At 38.9% G+C, this 23,354-nt stretch overlaps 2 protein-coding genes, 1 non-coding gene and 1 pseudogene across 4 annotated transcripts; 2 read left to right on the forward strand and 2 right to left on the reverse strand.

The window, feature by feature from the left end:
* The first annotated feature begins 1,251 nt into the window (after positions 1-1,251).
* LOC126787953 (uncharacterized) lies at positions 1,252-5,324 on the forward strand. The gene is made up of 7 exons (XM_050513872.1): positions 1,252-1,505; positions 1,705-1,760; positions 1,849-2,723; positions 2,957-3,146; positions 3,243-3,425; positions 4,138-4,514; positions 4,778-5,324. The coding sequence occupies exons 1-7, from the start codon at positions 1,321-1,323 to the stop codon at positions 4,916-4,918; spliced, it is 2,007 nt and encodes a 668-aa protein (XP_050369829.1). The 5' UTR covers positions 1,252-1,320; the 3' UTR covers positions 4,919-5,324.
* Positions 5,325-9,463: 4,139 nt separating this feature from the next.
* On the forward strand, positions 9,464-9,536 carry TRNAK-CUU (transfer RNA lysine (anticodon CUU)). Its single transcript has one exon. It is a non-coding gene; the product is annotated as a tRNA-Lys (tRNA).
* A 931-nt stretch (positions 9,537-10,467) lies between these two features.
* LOC126787351 (isoleucine--tRNA ligase, cytoplasmic-like) lies at positions 10,468-17,448 on the reverse strand (annotated as a pseudogene).
* A 644-nt stretch (positions 17,449-18,092) lies between these two features.
* Positions 18,093-23,294, reverse strand: LOC126787800 (U11/U12 small nuclear ribonucleoprotein 65 kDa protein). Of its 2 annotated transcripts, XM_050513706.1 has the most exons (13): positions 23,010-23,294; positions 22,853-22,924; positions 22,505-22,717; positions 22,035-22,116; positions 21,754-21,930; positions 21,163-21,330; positions 20,912-21,082; positions 20,154-20,241; positions 19,903-19,961; positions 19,418-19,483; positions 18,877-18,986; positions 18,773-18,794; positions 18,093-18,567 (listed from the first exon to the last, which is right to left on the reverse strand). In XM_050513706.1, exons 1-11 carry the CDS (start codon positions 23,201-23,203, stop codon positions 18,903-18,905), a joined length of 1,374 nt encoding a protein of 457 aa, XP_050369663.1. In that variant the 5' UTR covers positions 23,204-23,294; the 3' UTR covers positions 18,093-18,567; positions 18,773-18,794; positions 18,877-18,902. The 2 variants fall into 2 exon arrangements, with proteins under 2 accessions (XP_050369663.1, XP_050369662.1); XM_050513705.1 differs by lacking the exon at positions 18,773-18,794 and having other exon boundaries at positions 18,093-18,610.
* Between the last annotated feature and the right edge of the window lie 60 nt (positions 23,295-23,354).

The raw sequence follows: 23,354 nt of genomic DNA on the forward strand, positions 1-23,354 counted from the left end.
TGAAATCATCCAATTCAAGGCATATATGATATTCCATATCCTTTATTATTAGACGTTCAGAACAAGTAGCTAAGGTAGATTTTATTTGTGCTGGACGGTGTCCAATTGTCCATGGCAATCGTTTCGAGTGGAGTTAAACAAGAGCCACTCTCAGTAGTTTGTGTTGGCAAAAGTGCCTCCAAGAAAAATAGAAACTTAACGTGGAAGGGGTTCTTTAGCAAGTTCTAATCATATGAAAACGAGTAGCTCAGCTCTGCACTGGTTGGAAATCCAGAGTACGCATCTAATTGAAGGATGAATACAAATACAGATCGTGACTCCTCCTAGGTACTACCCTGTAACATCATATCCTCATTTCTTTCCCCAGATTGAGCTTATTAAGAGACTGACCAACTTAGTACGTAGAAAACTATTGAGCTTGCTGTGCTCATTTTGATTTCATCAGATAGTCTTCTACTGATTCTTTCCTACCCCACTGAGGAATGAAGTGAAAGCCTATCAAATAGAACTCGTTCTTTGAGATTTTACCTTCAGTAATCATAACTCGATATATGATTCAAGGTGGCGAACGGCGAGGCAATCCTCCAATCACCTGGTCAAGTTTTGTGTTGCTCCACTAGGAGAACGCACAGCCAGCATAGACACAAGTAGGTTATGTTGTAATCGTCCTGCATCAATTCATTAAGTTTCCAACACTCAAGTTTCTCCATGCATAGTCAGTCTCAAATCCGAGGGAATCCAAGTCGAACAACAGTAGAAGAATGTGCTTCTCCCTAGCTTCCCTTCACTTGAAGGCTCGAATACAATTGAAATGGAACTATTGATGGGAACACTAGTGATCAGATCATCTTAATTACACTAGTAATCGTGATTCCTGTACCGGAAAGACATTGTGAATATATTTAGATAAGTGTTTATGAATTTATTTTGCATGCAGCAAACAACATAATGAGAATGCTGTATTATTAGAATAATTGTATTCCGCAGTAATCGAGTTAATCTTTTCAATATGTCAGCATAAGAGTAACTATTAGAGCATTGTTGTTTTTTTATATCCAATAGTGGTTGGACATAAATTCTATCGTCAGCTACTGACCGTGTGAACGAGATTGCGCTGATCTATTATAGGAGTACCAGTTGGATGAGGGCATATCGGAAAATTCCCAATAGTTTGCAAACGCGGGGACGACGTCGTATTATTCAGCTCCATGTTCATAAATCACAGAGATTCAAAAACCCTCTCACTTTACACTCACCAGCGGCGACAGTGGTGACCGGAGAAAACAAACCCAATCACAACCGCCGCTACTTATCGCCGGCATGGAAGGCAGAGACAACAAGGCCTCCTCGCCCCCACCTAAACCCTCCAAGTTCTCGGTGTACCAGAATCCAACCCTCTCCGCCGCCCTCACCGCCACCAGCCTCCGTCCTCCCAAACACGCCCTCCTCGTCATCTTCTCTCTCTCCTTCATCTCCGCCGCCGCCTTCCTCCTCCTTCTCTCCAGGTTTCCCCAACTCCCCTTCTCTCTCTCACTCATCTAGGGTTTTTCAAGGGTTTAACCCCCAATTTTAATCTCTCTAATTTCAAATTGAACCATTGCGTGTTCATGTTTGTGTATATGTTGATACCTAAATGAGTAATTTCACTTAGAAATGTGATGTTTAGAGATCTTTGGCTAACTCATTGTATTGAATTTTTCGAAGGGAGAATGAGCTTGTTAACAATTTGAAGCTCAATGTGTCTCCCCAAGAGGCAGCTTGTAAGTTGTGTTGAATCGAATGTGCGTAAATTTAGTGGTTTTTGATTCGTGTGGCGTGTTTTGAAGTGTGTTTTTATTGGTGCTGCAGATTTGGTTGTCAAAGTGGTGCATACTGTTGTGGGATTAGTGTTTTTGGCTACTTTAGTTGCACTCTTTAGAGTTGTTTCGTTGAGAAATGCCGCTGTTGTGCCAAATGTGTCATTGTCCAAAGGAAACAAGGATACGATGGGGTTGACGAGTCGTCAGCTGGGACTTTTAGGAATTAAGCCGAAGGTTGAACAGGTTGTATCTGAGTCTGCAAAGAAACCTCCCAAGTCTAAACCTTATATGTCTTCCCCTTCAGATGTCCTTGTTCCACTTCATCCGTCAATTAGCGGTTCAAATCGTATGTCTCGAATTGGTTCAGTTAACACCAGTGGTGGACATAAGATGGGATCAAGTCCTTCTAAATCACCCAGTTCTGCGTCTTCTTTGTATCTTGTCCCCGGAGGTGTTTCACCAATGTCTTCTGTTAAGAATTCGTCTGGGGTGGATTCAGTGGTCTCTTCTCCTTGGTCAAGTAAGCGAGTGCCTGGAAGAGAGATAATGTCTGAAGAAAAGTTTGAAAAGTTCTTGGCAGATGCTGATGAGAAAATCACACAATCAGCAGGGAAACTGGCAACCCCACCACCCACTATCAGAAGCTTTGGTATAGCAAGTCCCAGTTCAGCTAATACGTCTGGAACTACAAGGAGTACACCACTGAGGGCTGTGAGAATGTCCCCAGGCTCCCAGAAGTTCTCTCCCCCAAAGAAAGGGGAAGGTGAGCTGCCTCCACCTATGTCCATGGAAGAATCTATCAATGCATTTGATCGTTTGGGCATCTATCCTCAAATTGAGCAGTGGCGTGACAGCCTCAGGCAATGGTTCTCTTCAGTTTTGCTTAATCCCCTACTTCATAAGATTGAGAGCAGTCATACTCAGGTTTGTGTTCATCATTAGCCTCCTCCCCTGTCATTCTTTGCTTATTGTATACTGTGAGCTATATGATGCTTTGTGGTCAGTAAATAGAGTGTTAGGTTTGAACTGCAAATTCTGATGGCACAACTAATACTAATTTTTATTAAATGAACTCTATCAAATACTAAAAGATATTATGGCATTATATGATTTATATCACTATACCACTAATCTATATAAACTTTTTTGGTATACAGGTAATGGAAGCAGCTTCCAAACTTGGTATATCACTCACAATTAGTCAAATTGGAAGTGATTTACCAACTACTGGAACTACTTCAGTGTCCTCAACCGACAGGTCTAAGGAATGGCAACAGACATTAACTCTTGATGAAGATGGAGTTATGCATCAAGTACGAGCTACTCTCCTTCAATATATTAATGCATGTAAGTTGGTCTCAAATTATTTATCACATTAGATTTAAAATTTAAAGGTCTCGGTATGTACTGTTTATATAATGTGTTTCTTTCCACTATATTCAGCACAGCTGCCTCAAGCATATTCCCAACACAGTCCACAGCAGAATTTGGTGCCTATTATGCAGGAGTGTGTTGATGTGATTACTGAACACCAGAGGCTACATGCGCTGATGAAGGGAGAGTTGATTAAAGGTTTGCTGCCGCAAGCTAGTATTCGAGCAGAATACACAGTACAAAGGATTCGAGGTACTTCAATTTGGTTTTTGACAATGCATATATGTGTATCTAGTGTGGGATAGTCCTAGTTGAAAATGGAATCTGTGAACTTTAGCAAAAATGGGTCAAATAGGATTAACTACGGCCATGACAAGAGTAGGTCTCTTTGATAGAGATCACACTTTACTAGCTTACAAGCTCCTCCTAGCTTGTGGTTGGCAATCTGTGTTTTTTATTTCTCCAGTAAAGTTTTAAGGTCTGACTTTTAGAAATCTCTCAATTATAAATGAGTTCTGTCAAGAATATGATTATTTGAGATAAATGTTATGGACTATATTTATTTACCTCTTTGTGCCTTTGTGTCTCTCCCAGGTGTAGAAAATGTATTTCCTCTTGTATTGATCATTTACAGAATTTACAATATATAGGAGATTACAACTCAATCTTCCAATCTACAATAACTACCATATCAAATCTAATTTTATAATACAGCTGAACACAATTATGACAAATATCAAAACTGATGCTAGAATTACAATCACATATCCATGGTTTAAGCCATGATATTAGATGTGGAAGATTCTGGTTCATTAACATCCCCCCTCAAACTTGGCCGTCCTGGATGGACAAGTTTGCTTGTGAAAAGAAGATGGCGAGACTTGTGAAGATACCTGTTAAGCCATGATAATAGTGCTATTAGATGTGGAAGATTCTAGTTCATTAACACTGGGGAGTTTTGCAGAGCTTGCTGAAGGAACCTGCTTGAAGAACTATGAATACCTTGGAAGTGGAGAGGTATACGATAAAAAGAACAAGAAGTGGACAGTTGAACTTCCAACCGATTCTCACTTGCTCTTGTATTTGTTCTGTGCTTTCCTTGAGCACCCAAAGTGGATGCTGCATGGGGATTCTATATCTCATGGTGGAGCTCGATCTAGCAAAAATCCCCTCTTCTTGGGAGTCCTACCACAGAAAGAAAGTATTCCTGAGAAGTACATAGCTGTTGTATCAGGTGTCCCTTCTGTTCTCCACTCAGGTGGTTGTGTTCTTGTTGTTGGACGGAAGAGCCCCCCAGTTTTTGCTTTGTATTTGGATAAAAAATCACAATTTTCTCTTCAGGTTAGTGCTTTCCAATGATGGTTAACGCTGCAATCTTGCCTAAGTGATTTCTTCTACCTTTTTTTTTTTTTTCGTTTTGCCTATGGTTGTTGTTCATCTGATATTTTTATTGTTTCAAGTATCATGTCTTACTCAATTCTGCAGCTTTAAATGTTTTTTTTCTTTTGCAAAGGCAGTATCAAATGTATCTATTTTGCCAATAATATGTAAAATCCCAGGCAATGGTACACTAGATTGACAAAAAGTAATGATTTTTATTTCAGGGAATGACCGCACTGTGGGATTCTATATTGCTTCTTTGCCACAACATTAAGGCTGGATATGGGGGAATTGTCCGTGGCATGCATCTTAGTTCTTCAGCCCTCAGAATCGTCCATGTTCTTGATTCAGAAACTGAAGGCTGATGGAACCAAATTTTGTTGCAATTTTTATACTTCATCAACAGGACTCCTGAATCATGGTTTGATCAGCTCATTAAGGTATCCATCCAATTTGGAATTTGCCAATTGGAAATTGTACTGTTCGGTGCTGTTCTTGCACTGTTGTTCTGTGCTGGAGATCTACTTCAGACTGCAGATGCTGGACTTGGGTAGGTGGAATTAGTATCGTAACTGTAGGTTAACAGAACCTAGGACCTGCTAGCCGGAGCCATAATCTGCTGGCTATCTAATGGTACTTGTTTCCAGATTGCAGGTCTTCTGCATAGCCTGTGTATTTCCTAGAAGGATTTTGTAATAATTTGAAAGTCTACGCTAGGCTTTAGGCTATACTTTTGGTGATGGAAGCATTTTCTCACCAAGTTTTTCATGATCTCGCATCCTCGCATTTTATACATGACGTTCTTGAAATTTGTATTTTCTTCCTTTTGGTTGTAGCTATAGGGGGAGGATAATTTCGAACTCAGGTTGTCGGAAAAGGTTCTTAAATGGAAATTACCCTTAGTCATTGGTGTATCTGCTCCAGGGAACCATAACCTGGTTATCCTTAGCAGAGAACCCATTTCATTAGTCCCTAGAAGTAACTGAGTATTGATAGTTGATTTCATAAGGATTTCCATTTTGATTGAGCCTATTAAGAGACTAACCAACTTGGTAGAAGAAACTGAGCTCATTTTAATGAAAACCTATAAAATATACCTTGTTTTTGACTCGATATATAATCTAAGGTGGAGAATGGCGACGCAATCCTCCAACCACATAGTCCAATTTTGTGTTGCTCCACTGGGAGAATGCATAGCCAGCATAGACACACCCAAGTTTCTCCATGCCTCATCAGTCTCTAATCCGTGGGAAAAAAACCGTAGAAGGATATGCTTCTCCCTTGGCTTCACATGAAGGTTTGGCTATAATGGATGTGGAACCATTGATGCGAACACTAACAATCATTTGAATTTCATTAGTATTAAGGTCTCTGTACTGGAACTGATCGATGGCATTGAGGATATGATAGTGTATTTTTTTTGAGAAAATAGTTTTATTAAACCGGGCTCAAAGGGCTACATACATCACAGATTGAATTGCCTTAAAACATCATCAATATATCCAGCAGGAATCGAACCTACGAATTTTAATCAAGGTATCGATTTTAAAGAGGCTTCATCCTTGACATACTTTCACTTCGCCCCGTCAAAGGGAACTGCAACTAAAAAAAGCCCCAGTAAGGCTAAGCAAAATAAAGTGTAGAAACAGAATACCTTTGTTTTTTTAGGATATGATAATGTAGATTAGCCTGTTGATGTATATATCAATGCCCCTTACAAGCTTCAAAAACTTCAGATCAAAGACCATGTTTTCTTTCACATCATCATGTTTGACGAATTGCTATAATCTCGGACATTCGACGCTTAATAATTGGAACTAAATTCTTAGTGATTAAATACAATTCCATCATATCATGACTAAAACTGCATTATGGATACATAAATTTGAGATGAAGCTCCTTGATACTTCGGTAACACCCTCTTGTAGGAATGATCATCTATGATGACTTGATTAAAGAAGAGAATAAAAATATTATTGTGTGTACGTGTGTTTGATTAAATGAAGAGAAAAAAAGAATTATTATGTGTGTATATATAGAAGAAGATTAAACAATGTACTAGTGCAAATCGTTTAAATTTTTCATGTCACTAAAAAAACCCTCTCGTCAAAGTTTCCTTTTTCAGCCTAAAAACACAAATTTGATTCTCTTTCTCTCCTGGCCGAGCTTCGCTGCGTCTCAGACCGAGAGACATGCATGTAGCTTAAGCATGTCTGGGTCAATGCACCGCCTTCAAGGTTCGTGTAATGGTCGGCGGTGAGTTGTTGCAGCAGATTTGTTGTTATCGGTGTGGCACCGCTTGGGTGCGCATGGGATTCAGATGTTAGTGAATTTGATTTTCTCCCTTTGGTGAGAACTACGAATAGGTTTTCTAAAGTTCTCAACTTCACCCACTTTAAGGTAAAGCCCTCAATTCATCATTTCAAGATTCTTTCTTGTTTCTTGTTTTTTTTTTCTTTCAAAATCCTCAATCTTGTTTTTTTTTCCTCTCAGTGCAGTGGACAATCAGGACAATTTTTTGGATGATTTTGATTTTGCACACTATGGAGACCGTGAAATGATGTAAGCCAATGTATGATTGATTTGTTTTTTATTAGCTAGTCCTTGATTTTGTTGAAGACCTTGTTTATTATTTTTTCAGCGTTGCTTTAATTGATGAAGTAGACCAATATTTACTATCTAGGAGGTGTTATTCAACGACTTGAAAGTCCCCCCTCATCTTTTTATTCTTTACTTGGTTTTAGATCGAAGAAATAGGTTGTAAACACAAGGAATATAATGGTAACTAGTGGATTGACACTGTTATATGGTCTCGGGTGGTACTGAGGTACACCCATGTGCTACCAACATTACTTGAGCAGGATATGGGCGTGAAAATCATGGGCTTTATTTGGGCAGCAGAAGCGGGACTTCTGCATTCTTTCTGCTTCTGGTTCAATCTCAAATGTTCAATTTTGTCAGCCAATTGACACTATCACATATAAGGTGAGTTTGAAATTTATCTTCTGCTCCATTTTGCTCACAACATGTTGGAGTTCTTTGATGGTCAGTTAGTCATTGATCAAGGTAAATTGATTTTGTTTTTATCTGATCGATATTAGGGTCACTTTGATATCAGTTCACTGTTGGAATCCTGTGTACATACTTATGGGGGAACATCAGGCGGGCTGAGTGTGTCTCTATCTAATAGTTGTGCAGCTAATTGGTGGTAGAGTTGGTGGACTACTAATCACAGCAGGCGTTGTACAGTAAATTCCATTGTTCAACTTTTATTATAATCTAGTCTGTGATAATTGTGTTCATATTGGAATTGTTCACATGCTAATTGACAAGCATTGTTTGTTTGTCATACTGAAATTTAGTTGAGCTCTTGTTGATATTGTGCTTACTTGGACCATGAATTTCTTTGGGTTTCATGTGGCAACATAAGCGTGATATTTGCATTTTTTTTGCTTCCAGATCGATTTTAGATATTTCAGTCCAAGACATCATTATATAAAAGGTAAACTCTAATTTGATTTTTAAAGAGTTTATACTCTGTGGAGGTGGAGTATATGCCCGATTGTTTTAGTATTGGACTTGATAATTTTAATCTCATGTGTCCTTGAAGTATGAGGAAATTCAAAGTTAGACACTTTGCTTTCATCATTTTCTCACTCAATCAGCATTTGATAGTTCAGTGTTTCTTTTTAAGCTTAATATTTGTTTCGTGCAAGCATGTTTGTCCAATCATAGTGAGCTTAAAATTAAAATCTTTAAATACAATTGAACAACAAAATTTTTCTGGCTTCAACATCTTCACCGAAGTTTTTAATAGTGTAATGGAATATAGGAAAATCAAACCGCTTGCTTTTTTTTAGGTAAAAGCATTAACCATTTTTTTATGTTAGTAATCAAACACTTTGGTTTACACCGTATCCATGATAGCAAGTTAGCTTTTATCCAACACTTACAGATTGCACCTCCAATTCCATACCCGAAATAGAATGTTAATTTGCTATGTCAATTAGATCTGCTCCATGGCTCCATCCAAGGTGTTTTTTTTGTTGGTTTTAATTTGGTTTCATGTTCCTTTGGCCATTATATGTCTTTTGAGTCATTTTCATAAAAAAAAAAATTCATGTTATAGCTAGAAGTGTTTGCATTTGGAACAGTTCGAATATACTTATGATCATATTAAAATACGAGGGGATCGAGGCTGTGCAAAAAAGTTTGATTATATATAAGATCAGATTTTAGAGCAAGAATAAAAGAAATTAGAGATGAAGACTTCGTGACCTCAAACTTCACTGACCATAAAAGTGAGCTACATGTTGGAAGTCATCCATGTCACGCACCAATATGATCGACCGGTAATGGAGCCGGCGAAATTCACGGCCAGCGTTTCGGTAATGGGTCTAGTATGCTGAGGAGAGAACTCGTGGCCTTCTAGTACTTGAAGTAGGCCCTTGTGAACCTTATGAGCTTGGTCGAGGGCTGAACTGGATGAGGAACCACCCTCGGCTTGAAATCCATCGGAAGACCAATTCCTTTCTCTCCCTTCTCCATTATGTTGTGTCCAACACCAGCGTTGGGGCGCGAATCAGCTCCTCAAGCTTGAATACTCTTGGATTGTTCACAAGTTGCCGGATCACCACCGTGTGAACTCGGCAGTAGATCCTCAACCACCTATGGTCTCTCTTCAAAGTAGCAGCCAAGTCCTAAGCAGTTGCTCGGAGCTTGGTGAGGCATGAAGACTGCTTTATCCGGAGATCAACCACCGATTCATCGAGCATTGTCAAAACCCTCAACTCATCCATCGTCAAAACCTAGTTTGAAATTCAAACTCTTTCTGAATTGAAATGGGGAAGAAAAAACTGTAGAGACTTCTTAGAGGTTAAATATAATTTCTGACGCAGCTTTACCAACAAGCCCGTCTAGCTCAGTTGGTAGAGCGCAAGGCTCTTAACCTTGTGGTCGAGGGTTCGAGCCCCTCGGTGGGCGCGTTGTTGATAATCTTTTTTTTGATTTTCGAATCATTCGAAATCAACCCTGCAAAGTTGGATCGACTTTGACCCGAATTTTCTGACATTGCAATTTTTGGAAACAATTGCTGCTGTTGCAAGTATTTCTCGATCAACCGCGGTATGTATTTTATAACAGTACTGAATATACAGTACTTGGATGCAGAAGCTGCAAAGTAAATGACACAAAAATTTGAGGTAGAGAAAGTAGACAATTCATGAAAAACCAATTTCAGTCTGATCAGTCTGAGCATTGACCGAATCAGATGAGCCTAGCAATCAGATTAGTGTTGATTTTTACAAGTAAATTTGGCTTCTGATATATACTGTATGAACTTATATTTCTTATTAGCTGCTATAGAGAACTGGCACAAGAAAAAGAACAATATATAACAGTTGCAATACAAGAATGTAACAACATTGGAAAACGAGATCAATGAATTGGATGTGACATCGAAGGAAACCAATATTCAGTTCTTGAATAGTGGTATATACTCTCGATATCTATTTTATAGTAATGCGCTCTCTTTAAGCACGCACCCATTATAAATGTAGAACGTTTAGAAACCAACACATGTTAGGTATACAATAAGGGTGTGTCATATGGAAGCCAAAAGAACTTGTTCAATAAAATTTCAAATAGAATAGCAGTGATGGTTGATATGAGTGATTTTGGTTTTCGTTTATGCAATAACAAGTCAAATCAAAGATTTATAAGTCGGTATTATGTACCCATAAGTACAACTGTACCGTAGAGTTTTCTCCATAAGGATTCCTAAATACGATTAATTTGAACTTACAGCAGATATTAGCATGCAAATTCTGTTATCACTGAGAACATACATGATACATATCAAATGTTCCTACAAAAGCAATGGATTTAATTGAAGCTAAAAAAAGGGCAAAAGCATTTATAGAAATTCAGTGTTCATGAGCCGTATCTAAGAATACACAAAAAATGTCGAAATCAGTTAAATCACACCTGCTCATGAGAAGCAACAGATTGATCTCCAGAGAGACTTCTTTTCCTCCTTTTCTAGTTTCAGACGACTAGCTGTAGGCCTATTTTCTTCTCTACTTGTATCTTTTGACTAATGAGAAGTCTTACATTGCAGCATTGTTTGCATAAATTCTTCCATATTGTCATTGAATATAATTTGATGCCCACAACTGTGTACCATTATGTTCTTGCTGTTACTGTCAAACTCGGCTTTGATGGAAGTGCAATCATTTGACGTAAGATATGAAAGTGACCCCCGTGATGCATAAAACATACCAATGAAACCACGAACCTTTGAACTAATAAGAGATTCATTGATGCATCCAGATATAGTAATACTCGGACTGACAATTTCCAACGAACAGCTTATATAAGGCATTTCAGAATCCAAATTGTCAAGGATTGTGAAAACGGCACATGTAGCTATTCATTTCCACCCATTCATTGGATTTAGTGTGAAGGCCGTTGAGGAACTATTTTACACTGCAGAACCATTCTGGTCTTCCATATTGAGGAAAAGTTTATCTATAAAACACAGAGTGCTGTCCAGAAAATCTCTATCCATAAAAAAAATGGAATCAAATTTGTGACAATGATCATATGCCCCAGAGAGAGAGAGAGAGAGAGAGGGTAAAAAAAACTGCAACTTATTTTAAGATCGGCAAGTGTATAGAAGTACTTTAGAGAGAAATATTTAAAGCGAAGGGTATATAACTCATTGACTGGATGATATATGTTCAGCCATGCTGCAAATTGTGACAGTGACATGTGAATGGAACATATGGTTGAAGTTGTGCGCTTATTAACACAAACAACTTCTTTACTTGAAAAAAGTACTTCATACTGATCAGAATCACTGTCAAGTGACATACAACCAGTTGCCCAAACCTCTTTTATACGCAATGAAATCTTTGATAATGACTTCAACATGCTACAACCATCCAACTGAAGTCTTACGAGCTTAGAAAGTCGGCAAACGCTTTCAGGTATGCTGGTAAAATTGTTTCCGCTTAAATTCAATTCCTTCAGTGATGACATGTGGTCCAAATAATTAGGGAGTGCTCCATCAAACAGATTGCAGTAACTTAAGTTCAATGACAGTAAAGAACTAAAACCAGAGAATGAAGCAGGTGACAACAAGCCCATCCCAGGGCATACTTCTGGAAGATAGGGAAAGAGCAGTGATGAAGAAAGTTGATCATGGCACCCAAAGCAAGATAAGGTTTTTGAGGTACACAATGGATGATGGCATATGACGTAAAGCAGTTCCACTTATATCCAACTCTTCAAGGCATTCCACATTGCCAATGTTCTCGGGAATTTCATTAAGATTAGAGCAGCCTGATAAAATGATTGTCTTAAGCCTTGTCAAACTTGAAATGACACTAGGAATTCTCAAAATATTGTTGCAATGAGCCATATCCAACAATGTGAGACCAGAAAGACACTCAATTGACAATGGAAGTTCCTCTATGCCACTCCTGGCTAAATAGATTTTAGACAAGCATTTCATATCTCCCACAATTTCTGGAAATGTCTTGAGCCGTGCACAGCCTGAAAGATTGAAAATTTCAAGAGATTCCAAGATGATGTTCCATGAAGTGATCTGAAGGCTTTTACAATTTTTCATACTCAATAATCTAAGGCGTCTGAGATTGCTAATGGATGGGTGAACCTTAGATAATTTTGTGCAACCTTCAAGATTCAGCTTCTCAAGATTTGGGACACCCGTGAAGTCTGGTGTTTCAATCAAATTTTCAGAGTCCTTCAAATCAATTGATTTTAACTTAACCAAACATTGTTTAAGAAGAAAAACAAATACAAAAAATATAAGCTCTTATTATTAATTAAGTCTACTTACTAAAATTATAAATGCATGAGAAATTGTTACCTTGAATCCCTTCCATAGATGTTTGATATAGCTGCCACACAGATTCAGTTGAACAAGCTTCTCAGATGGGAAAGCTGTTGGCAACAACTTTGAAGGATATCCATGCCATTCGAGAGCTCACAACTCAGTAGCTATGGGACATCTCCAGATAATCTTTTGGGGAATGAACATTCTTGAAGACTTTCCAACTAAAAAGGTGTAGGGCATCATCACTTTTCAATTCCTTGACCTTGTAACACTTATCCACATGATGAGCAATCAACAATTGCTTGTCCCTGGTTGTTACTATGATCCTACTCCCTCGACCAAACCAAATGTTGCTTCCAACTAATGCTCGTAATTGTTCTAACTTATCAACATCATCTAGAATGATGAGAACCTTTTTACGACGAAGTCTATGCCTTATCTCACTATCATGCACATCCCTTCTCTTTAAGACACTGGAAATAAGGTCTTTTGTTAATGCAACAATACCTTCTCTTTTACAAATCTCTCTAACATTTTTCAGAAAACATTTATCTCTAAATTGATCAGAGACCATGAACAGCCTGTGCAAGTGTTGTTTTGCCACAGAAAAAAACATCGATTACAGTTGATGATGATGGTCAGAGAATAAAAATCACTAGCCACCCCCACAGCAGACCCAATTGTCTATGCAAAGAAATCACTTCAGAATAAAAGCATCACGATTTCCCCCAATACTTGAGTGAAACCGAAAATGGAAGGAAGGAGAGGACGCATCTGAAGCATTTCGTCAAACACCTTCAAGGCATCCTCAACATTACACTCTTCGTTAGCCGGGGCACTAACATAAATCCTTGGCTGGGTCTTTCGAGCTATCGATGAGGATTGAGAATGCAAATACTTCAAAAAAACATCAATGGTGATTGTAGTGTTAATAGATTGAAGGGGAAAAGGGATACCTCTGCTTAAAAATGTGTGCTGCTGCAACAATAACAATACCAATCAGAAACAGATGAAGCAATTGGCCTCATCATCTTCAATTGGGGCTGTCGATCTGATACAGTTGCAAGTTTCAGACTTGACTTAAAAAGAATATCAAGCAGTACTGGGAAACAAACACAAGATAAGGTGTCGCAAATTACAGAACATCTAGATTAGCATATACAACAACAGATATAGAACAGCATAGCCGTTTCTCTTTACAATAAACAGAACACTCAAAACAAACACAACTGATATAGAACGCTAAATGACCAAGATTCCTGTTTGAACTCGGATTTCTTGAACCCTTCTGATTCTGCTTTTCCTGCACTACACTTAGATAGGTCGGACCAAACTGAGCTTGTAGGACATTCCAGATACTCCATGGAAGCTCTCCTCTCCTGCCACATCAGCATGTGACGGCCTCACACTGCATGTAAGCAATGGCGAACCTAGGGCAGTCTTAATGTACTCTTCATGCGAATGCAGAGCCCTGTTCGACACGGACTTATCTTCATCCAAAGATTCAATGTACACCTCTACAATGTCAGTTACTCCAAGCCCACTTTTCTTCCTCAACTTCTGAACTCTGCTGACAATGTCACGAGCAACACCGGCCTCAAACAATGCTTCGTCTTGTTGCAAGTCCAAGATCACCAGAACATCACCATCTCCAGATGCATCAAGCTCCTTCTCGGTTGTGCCATCAGGACGTTTGAATTTCCTAACAACCTTAAGATCAAACAGCTTCAGAGAATGACCTGAAAGAGTAACCTCCCCTGTTTTCTCGAATTCTAAGATATTCTCTTGTGACATGGCCTTGACTTGTTTGGCAACAAGTCCCATAGATCTTCCTAGTCGCTTACCTAGTACACTGAAGTCAGGCTCTGCGCTTAACGAAGTATACTTCATTGTATCATTGCACAGTACTAGAGATTGGACATTGAGTTCTTCCACCACATACTCTCTTAGCTTGCTGTCCATGTCTTCAAGAAAGTCTGCATCAGGGTGAACAATGATCATCTGTTTCAAGGGTGTTTTGAGAGGCTTGTTGTGACGCTCACGGATGTTGCGAGCAAGATCAATGACTATCTTCATCCTTCTTTGCTCGATACGAGCATTCCTCTTTCCTTGTGCTTGTGGGAAACTGCAGTAATGAATGCTTTCCTCTGCCCCGTTCAGAACTTTCCGCATGTTTTGGTAAAGAACTTCAGTGAAGAACGGTGTCAATGGTGCCATCACTTTACATGATACTAAAAGGACATGGAAAAGAGTTGAGAGCCCCATCCTGCAATCTTCTTCGTCCGAACCCTTCAGCTTCAGCCTTGTGCGATTCAACCTCACGTAGATGTTTGTCAAGTTGTCAATAAACTTCAAAAGAGATGGCACTACCGTGTAGAGTCGATAAATGCACAAGGGACTGTGTAGCTGAGTTGATCCACTGGTCAAGCACATTAGATGACTCCTCTACAATAGCTTGATCAAGAGGGAGGAACGGCACTTGGAGTCTCTTAGATTGCTGAACAAGGAACCTATATGCGTTGTACCAAGGCAGAAATGCATCCTTGACCTGAAAAAAAAAACAATAGGAAGAATATGTTAGTCGTGGACAATTTTTCAAGTGAACCAAATATGTAGTCCAAAAATTAGAAATAGCAAAAAATGTAAAGAACAAATACTTACAATTCCATATACTCCTTCCTTTTTAAATCGTAATGGTTCTGCACGAACAACAGGAGAGTTGATGATGTACAAACGAACTGCATCAGCGCCATCCTGGAGGATAGTTTCTTAAGCTTTTGCTCATCTTCTTCCCATCCTCAGCAAGAACAAGTCCATTGCAAATGAGGTTCTTGAATGCAGGCTTCCCAAATAATGCAGTAGATAGCACCATAAGAGTGTAGAACCATCCGCGAGTCTGATCAAGCCCTTCAGCAACAAAGTCCCCAGGAAAGATTTTCTCAAGAAGCTCCTTATTCTCAAAAGGATAATGGATATAAGCATAAGGCATGGATCCACTCTCAAACCAGCAATCAAACACATCTTCTACACGTTGAAGAACACCAAATTCAGGGCCACGCTCAGATGGATTACTGATAAGATCAATGTCGGGACGATGCAGATCAGAAACCTTAACACCAGAAAGCTTTTCAAGCTTCTCAATGGAATCCATCACTTGTACTTCCTTGCCATCCTTGCTGATCCACACAGGAAGAGGATTGCCCCAAAATCTGGTTCTGCTTACTGCCCAATCTCTTGCATTCTCCAACCAATTGTGGAATCTCTTTTCCTTCACAAAATTGGGAACCCAATATGTCTGCTTGTTGCTTTCTAAAAGCTCTTCTTTCAATTGCTCCACCCGGATAAACCAGCTTGGAACAGCTCTGTAGATGAGTGGAGTGTCTGTCTCCAACAAAAAGGATACGAATGAGTTATGGTGCCAGATTTCACAAGCCTTCCTTTAAGCCTCACTGCTTCAATAATACCCTTATCTGCCTCCTTCACATATTGGTTTCTGAAGTCATCAACTCTTTCTGTAAAGTGCCCATCCTCATCAACTGGTACAATCAAGCCCTCTCCCTTTTTGATTACTTGATTCACAAGGCAAACACGGTAATCATCCTCACCAAATGCAGTAGCACAGTGAACAACTCCAGTGCCACTGTCATCTTTGGCATAATCATCTCCCAAAACTCGAAATGCCACATTTGAGAACTCCATGAAGTAGTCGAAAGGTGGTTCATATTTCATCCCCACTAGTGTTGTCCCTGAGAATCTGTCCAACACTTCATAACTACTTGAACCGTCATGAGCAGCTCCGGTTGGGTCTCTCACTAGGTAGGAACGGAACCCGGGATTCAGCAACAACATAAACTCTTCCAGAATACCTGTTGTGAACCTTCACATAAGTTAAATTTGGATTGACACACAGAGCTAAATTGCTAGGAAGAGTCCATGGAGTAGTCGTCCAAGCAACAAAAGCGGCCTTCTTTGGATCACCAGCAATTGGAAAAGCTACCATTACTTCAGGATCAGAGATATCCTAGTGATTTTGGCCCGCCTCAAAATTGGACAAATGTGTCCTGCAACCTGTGCTGTAAAGCATGACCTTGAAGTCCTTGTAAACAAGACCCTTTTTATGCAATTAAGCAAACACCCACCATACACTCTCCATGTAATTCAAGTCCATAGTCTTATAATCATTCCTGAAATCAAGATATTTTAGCTAGTGTGAGTTTAATTATACTGATGACAAATCAGAGTAGACGTGCATCAATAGCAATATTCATGAAAATTAGAAGATAGAACTGTGTATGCAAGTCTAATCAATAGAACAACCAATACTAAATCAACTAGTCTAACATGATATAGAAACTGTGTGTAAATTACGGTTTAATTTGGTCATCACGTACAGTACTACTCGTTCCATCAAATGAAAAGAGACCTCATGAAAATATCAAAATTGACTCGTATAGTCGTATATAAGAAGATGCATATCGGATATGACTGGTAGTTTTTAGGAGTGATGTCGTGTGTGTTGAGAATTCATAATCTCTAATACGTACGTGTTTGTTATGAACAAAGAGGTCAGCTCCATAAAATTTAGATAGTTCAATACCTGAAGTCAATCCAACGCCCTGAACGAGTCACCACCTGCTCCCATTCTTCTACATATCGAGTAACAATGCTCCTACATTCTTTATTGCACACATCAATTCCCATCTTCTCAACATCTTTTCGGCTCTTAATGTTGAACTTCTTATCGATCTCTGTCTCAACAGGCAAGCCATGGCAGTCCCAGCCAAAGCGGCGTGTGACATGGTGTCCAGTCATGGACTGGTAGCGCGTGACAATGTCCTTGATGGTGCCAGCCAACAGGTGGCCGTAGTGTGGGAGGCCAGTGGCGAAAGGTGGACCGTCATAGAAGACATACTCTGGCATGCCCTCGGTTCGAGCCTGTTGGGTCTTGAAGGCATCGATTTTAGACCAGAACTCGAGGATCTTCTCCTCCTGTTTGGGGAAGGAGAAGTCTTTGCTCTCACATACATCCTCCATTATATTTTGCAAACAAAACAGACACAACAGGAAAGCAAACAATAAACTGATGCTCTGTTAAGTCAGAGAAAACCGGCGACTACAACTGCCTATATAGGATATAGGTGAGAGACCGAGAGGAGAGCTTTGTGGTTTTTTGGGAAAGCAAGTGACTTGAATAGCAAGTATTCTTTTTGGTCTATAACTTGGGGAGCAAGTTTCATACCTTGTGCAGGTAATTCCCACCATACTGCACACCATATATATGATGTGCATCTTGCCACCTTTTGTGAGAACTAAAGTTCTATTGTCAGTACAAGAACTAATTGCGACTAATGTTTATGTTCAGATTTTAATAAAAAGAACAATAATAGGATGGTAAATACAGTTACTTTAATTGTTTCACTAAGATCCTTGGGCATTTCATTGTAATTAAAAGTATAAGATCACTGGACAATGTAGAATAACTAGGAACATGATTAGCTACTTCCCTGCTCTATTTCACTCTTCCCCTCTTTGATGTTTCTGTTCTTGCGTTTTTCTTCTTATATTATTGATAAACTCACGGGTGCCTTTGACATTTGACATCGGTATTTGACGAGACCAACGGATAAAATTGATGAGAAAATTGAAGTTGGAGAAAGTTGGTGTGTGAATATGGAGACCTCATGTTATCAGACCATGGAAGAAAAAGAAATGCAAAACTGCAGATTGTCAACTTTGGGGGTGCAGATTTGCAAATCTTTCATAGTATATTTTTCTTTCAGCCTTTACAGGCTTCTCATAATTGTATCTTCATTCAGTCTGTAAGTGAGATTATTTTCCAATTTGTAAAAATAACTACAAGGACGGCTTGTAAGATAATTACAATTGGTACCCTGCATAAGACTCTACAACTGCAAATAACTCTGGATGGACTAAGCTTTGCTTGAATGATATCCTTGCTTGAACCTTCCTGTATAACCCAGTTAAAACAACCAGCCAGCTGGCACCGAGACTTTTGATACAGCATGAAATTAGTGAGAAATTATGTATGTTAGTCTGTTAGCTGATGCAGGAAATGTCTTGTCGGGACCAGCATGTATCCTCCAGCCAGCACCAGCTCCAAATCCAGTTTTGCTCCATGGAATATCTCTGAAGTTTCTCTCGCCCAGGGCATTCCATATTCTTGCTTGATGATTCCTGGAAAAAAAAAATTACTATGCCAGTTGGTGAAACAAACAACTAAAACCTGAACACACCACAGACAACTGTTCTGAGGGTGTTGATCCAACCACACTGGGTGATCAGAATCTGGTACAAGTGCATAAGTAACAGTGGACTGAGCAATAAGTTAAAAAAAAAATTCAAGCCCATGTCACACCACCTTTCAAAAATGGTGCTGAAAATAGTGAGAATAACTGAAAGTCACATATACAATGAAAGAATAAAAGAAGTAAAATCTAACCTTTGGAAATTTCCCTGATACTGTCTACTTAAGTTGCTTTAGCAGCTGCAGGATTACGGCCAAACTGGATGATCATTGGTTTGCCCTTGAATACATACCCATTCACTAGATTCTGCAATCAATGTTTATAATACAAGTTAGTACTTATCCCTGCTTCCATTCGACAGCACAATAAAATGAGATCTGCTTGAATTCAGAACATGAGACGAAAATCCTCCCACATATGAGAATACTGTAGGAGACAGGGCTCTAAAAAAATAAGACTATTTGAGTGGAGACAATCAGGGAAGACATTTCCATGACATAAAATCAAGTTATGATGTCACTCTCTTGCATAAAAAAGCAGGGCCTAATTCAGACTGGAAGTCATACCCCATATTCAAAAATAATTAATAAAATACACACATCTCTCTGTCACTTTGATGCTTTGTTAGGAGCTAGACTGTGCAGCTGCTTCATATTTTGATTTAACTTTTAATGCATACAAGTGATAAACTGATGAACCATTTAACATCTTAAGTTTAATCAAAGAAAGACGCATACCAAAGCATATTGGCTTTGTTCAACTGAAGGAAATGTCACGAAAGCTTGGCCCCTCATTCTTCCTTCCTGAAATCCAAAACACAAATCAGCTTTTGGAAGTAGGCAATGATTACCAATATATTTATTATACCACATACAAGTTTTAAAAGAATTGCATGTTCAGGACAAACGTAGCAATGAATCCAAAACTTCTTTATCTTATGGTCAGTAAGTTCCATTCTTCACAGATCAGGTTAAAGGTTCATCCCAACCCCATAGTCCTCACTTCCCTCTTAAACAATGGTCATAACTACTCTTGTTTTCTCTTTTTCCACTTCTTTTGTTATGTCAAATTTGAAAGGATTTCAAATGTTCAATTAAAGTTCAGGAGTACTGGTCCCAATAGGCTGCTACTATTATTGAAGAGATTTCCCAATGTGGTCTGTATCTAAAATACTTGAGATGCTAAATTTTGCAAAATAATAGAAATTACCAAGAGAAATTACCTGCATTAGCTTCACGCTGAGACCAGATTTGGCTGCATCAACGCTTCCAAATAATGACCCTACAGCAGTATTATTATAGGGAGAAAGGGTAGTCAGTGCTCGGACTGGGACTACCAGATAATGGTTCTCCTTTTTGACACCAAACACCGGACATGTGAAGAGAATAGACATCTAAGCTACCACTTCTTCAATGGTCTAATCTGAGAATTTCTCGAAACAAAATACACAACTTATCAAGTTTGTGAGCTCACCAAATATGTAGTAGAAGTCATCAGCAACAATGTCCTTTGCCAAGTTCTTTATATACAACACGGGGGCAGGAGTCCCGGCAGTATAGTTCTGCGTATACCAAGTAAATTGTTATACCAAATTATTTTAATCTGTTTTCTGATGTCAACTAAACCTTAACCAGTGATGAATATTTTCATGGAAAATGTTCCTCCATGTATACCAAGTAAAATTCACATATATTTTTACTGGCTAAACATTTCTCAGTGACCTGATACAAACCTTTGAAATTATAACAGGCAGAAAGCAATTGAATTCCAGAAACATTGGAAGCTAAATGCGAATTAAAATATTGTTAAAAAGCTTGCAAATAAAGTCACTGCAGACGTGAAAGTCCTCATGTCCAATGCCACAAACGAAAGCTAATTACGGTTTCAAAGTAACCAATGATCACACATTGTGATAATAAAATCAAACATTTAAATTGATTTTTCTTTGTCTGAAAAAAAAAACGAGAATACTTTATATTTGTGTATAGATATATTGAAGTCTTAACTAGCAGAGGGCAAAACATTATGATGACGCATACATGGCATACAACATCAAGTTTTCTCAAAGTACATGTTAAGACTCATTATCTGATAAAAATGCAAAGATTTCATAAAGTTGAATCAAAATGGGTCGGCTCTTGCCAGCTGGGAAAGCTAGGTTGGCTAATGAAAAAGTTATCATTTTTCCATGCTCATTTTACCATAATATAACCAAAATTTGGAGTTGGTACCTTAAACATTGGAAGCGATAATATTTCTTCTGGAGGCAACTTTCCTTTTTCTAGTTCTTCTGGAGTTGCAAAAGGGTTAACAACTGAACTCTCAGTTTCCGGAAGCTCTTCTTCTTTGGTGGTGCTGTCATCTTTATGCTCATTGTTAACAACTTTCTGGGCAATCGTTATCTGTAAAAATCCAAGCATATTTACTAAATCACTCAAAGCTAAGCCAATATTATTGATCAAAATCATCAAAAGTATCTTACATGTAGCAGCGGATTCTTCTTCTTTATCATCGGCATCTCTTTTGGAACTAATGTAGCTTTTTTTAATCCAACATTTTCATGTGCTACACCTTTATCAACAGCAGGACCAATAATAGATTCTCGTCTGACACGTTTCTTTCCTCTTGAAGCTCCCATCGACACCTCCTCCTAATAGCACTCGAAGTCAAGTCTAAAATGAATGATATATAAAGCGAGTATAGCTAACAAACAATAAATATAACACTTTTAATTTCAATCAACAATATTACAGTGAATTGTGGATCATGAAAACATCAAATTAAAGAATCATGAAAATAATTGTTCCCACGTGTCACTGCTCAATATACAACAAAGAAATTTAAGATTACCAATTTTTAGCTTTTGTTTTTTTTTGTCCTCATAAACAGTAGACGATACTGGCATTTAAAAATCTAACTTCTTTTAATCCCTTTGGCTTATATTGTAAAAACCACTCCACCTCTAGTATCTCCCTAACTTGTATTTTTCTCACCTAATAATAAATATAAAATATAAAAAAACAAGAACATGATAATCAAATTAATGCTTTACAATCTAGAGAGAAGAAGTTACCTCATCTGAAGACTCCATTTCAGACTCGTCACTTGATATATCTGCAGCGGGAGGCCTTGCAGCTAGAGGAGGGGGAGGTGGGGGAGATGGCACAGGTGCTGCAGGTGGTAGAGGTGGAGAGGGAAGAGCCATGCGAAATGGAGCTGGGATATTCATTTTGTTCATCAAGTGCAAAACCTGAAATACATCACATGTGTCTCAACAATGCAGATATTCAAACTGCGGGAGCTGTAAGATACTGTTAGTCTGTTACAATAGCTATGCACAAGATTGAAGATAACCTGAGTGTAAAAGCGAGGAACGGCAATAAGAGCATTTACAATGTTGGTCAGGATATTTCCATCTGGTGGTGGGTAAGCATACCTGTAATAGAAGAATTATTAATGCATAAGTAAAGCGGTCTATCTAACATATACACAATCATAAAGTAAAATGCAAAACCAGAATTTGACTTTCATGACGTGAGATAACATATTCAGGAAGTATAAGATTACATCATTAATAATTGTCTGATATAAACATTAAGGGTTTAACCTTAAACTAGTCTGGTTTTACTGTTGCCTCTTTAAATCCAAAACCATATATAGTTGTAGATAGGTTGAAATAGCAAGACTCCTGTCTGGTGGCTATATCCAAAACGAATCGCAAATGGGATCGGTTTGTAATACGAATTCAGAACCAATCCACAAACAGCAAAACCTACACTCAAAATACTCATATATAGGACACTAATGATAAAAAATACACATACTCAATGTGAGGAGGAAAGCAGTAATCCACCCCAAGCCTCGGGGCGATAGCCTCTGATCTCAAAACCTCAGCTTCTCCAGTGTCTCTTTTGGCAGTCGAAGAAGATGTCGAATTGGGGGGCATAGAAACCGCATCCTTCTTTCCATCCGGCAATGCCTTGTCACTATTGCTAGTAGCCCTCTCCACTTTCAACACCTTGCCAAGAAACCTCAACCTACCCGACAACAAACAGACAAAAAAAATCCCAACAACCTCAATCAGCAACATTTTACATCACACTATCACAACACATTGGGTTGGTAACTATAACTGAAAAAACAAGAATGTGGGGGCAGTTTGATGTGCATACCCATTGAGCTGGCGGTGTGCTTGGTAAGCCAAACCCTCGTTTTGGAAATCGACAAAAGCACAGTTTCTCAACCTGTAGGTGGAGTCTTAAGTGATAGGAAAACGAGGAAAGGTTAAAAATTGAGAGAGAGGAGAATAGAGGGTAGAGTGGTGTGGACCTGCCGGTAGGAGAGCAGGAGCGGACGGAAGAAGCGCCGTAGTGGGAGAGTAAGCGGAAGAGGGTCTCTTCGGGGATGGCTTCTGGGAGGTGACGAATCAACAGACTCGCCTTGCTGCTACTGCTTGGTGCTGCTTCTTCATAACCCAAATGTTGCTGTTGTTGTTGCTGCTGCTGTTGTGGGTGGTGAAACATCGTGTTGATATTTGCGAAATTGAGATGTGGGTCTACGAAGCTGATGAAGACGATGGTTTAAATTCGGGGCTTTGGGGCCGCGGTGGTGGTTTTAGAGACTGTTCTAGTGTTCTTATTGAGGGGGATAATAGCGTAAAACTAGTGATTTTCT

This window comes from Argentina anserina, chromosome 3 (assembly GCF_933775445.1).
Source record: "Argentina anserina chromosome 3, drPotAnse1.1, whole genome shotgun sequence".
Classification (NCBI taxonomy): Eukaryota; Viridiplantae; Streptophyta; class Magnoliopsida; order Rosales; family Rosaceae; genus Argentina; species Argentina anserina.

Bases quoted from the DNA above. Each gene is read 5' to 3' on its own strand.
- LOC126787953 (XM_050513872.1), top strand. From the start codon at position 1,321: ATGGAAGGCAGAGACAACAAGGCCTCCTCGCCCCCACCTAAACCCTCC. The intron at 1,506-1,704 runs GTTTCCCCAACT...AATTTTTCGAAG, and splicing joins TTCCTCCTCCTTCTCTCCAG to GGAGAATGAGCTTGTTAACA. The intron at 3,426-4,137 runs GTACTTCAATTT...GGAGTTTTGCAG, and splicing joins CACAGTACAAAGGATTCGAG to AGCTTGCTGAAGGAACCTGC.
- LOC126787800 (XM_050513705.1), bottom strand. From the start codon at position 23,203: ATGTTTCACCACCCACAACAGCAGCAGCAACAACAACAGCAACATTTG. The intron at 22,925-23,009 runs GTCCACACCACT...CTCCACCTACAG, and splicing joins TCCTGCTCTCCTACCGGCAG to GTTGAGAAACTGTGCTTTTG. The intron at 20,242-20,911 runs GTACCAACTCCA...TGGTATACGCAG, and splicing joins TATCGCTTCCAATGTTTAAG to AACTATACTGCCGGGACTCC.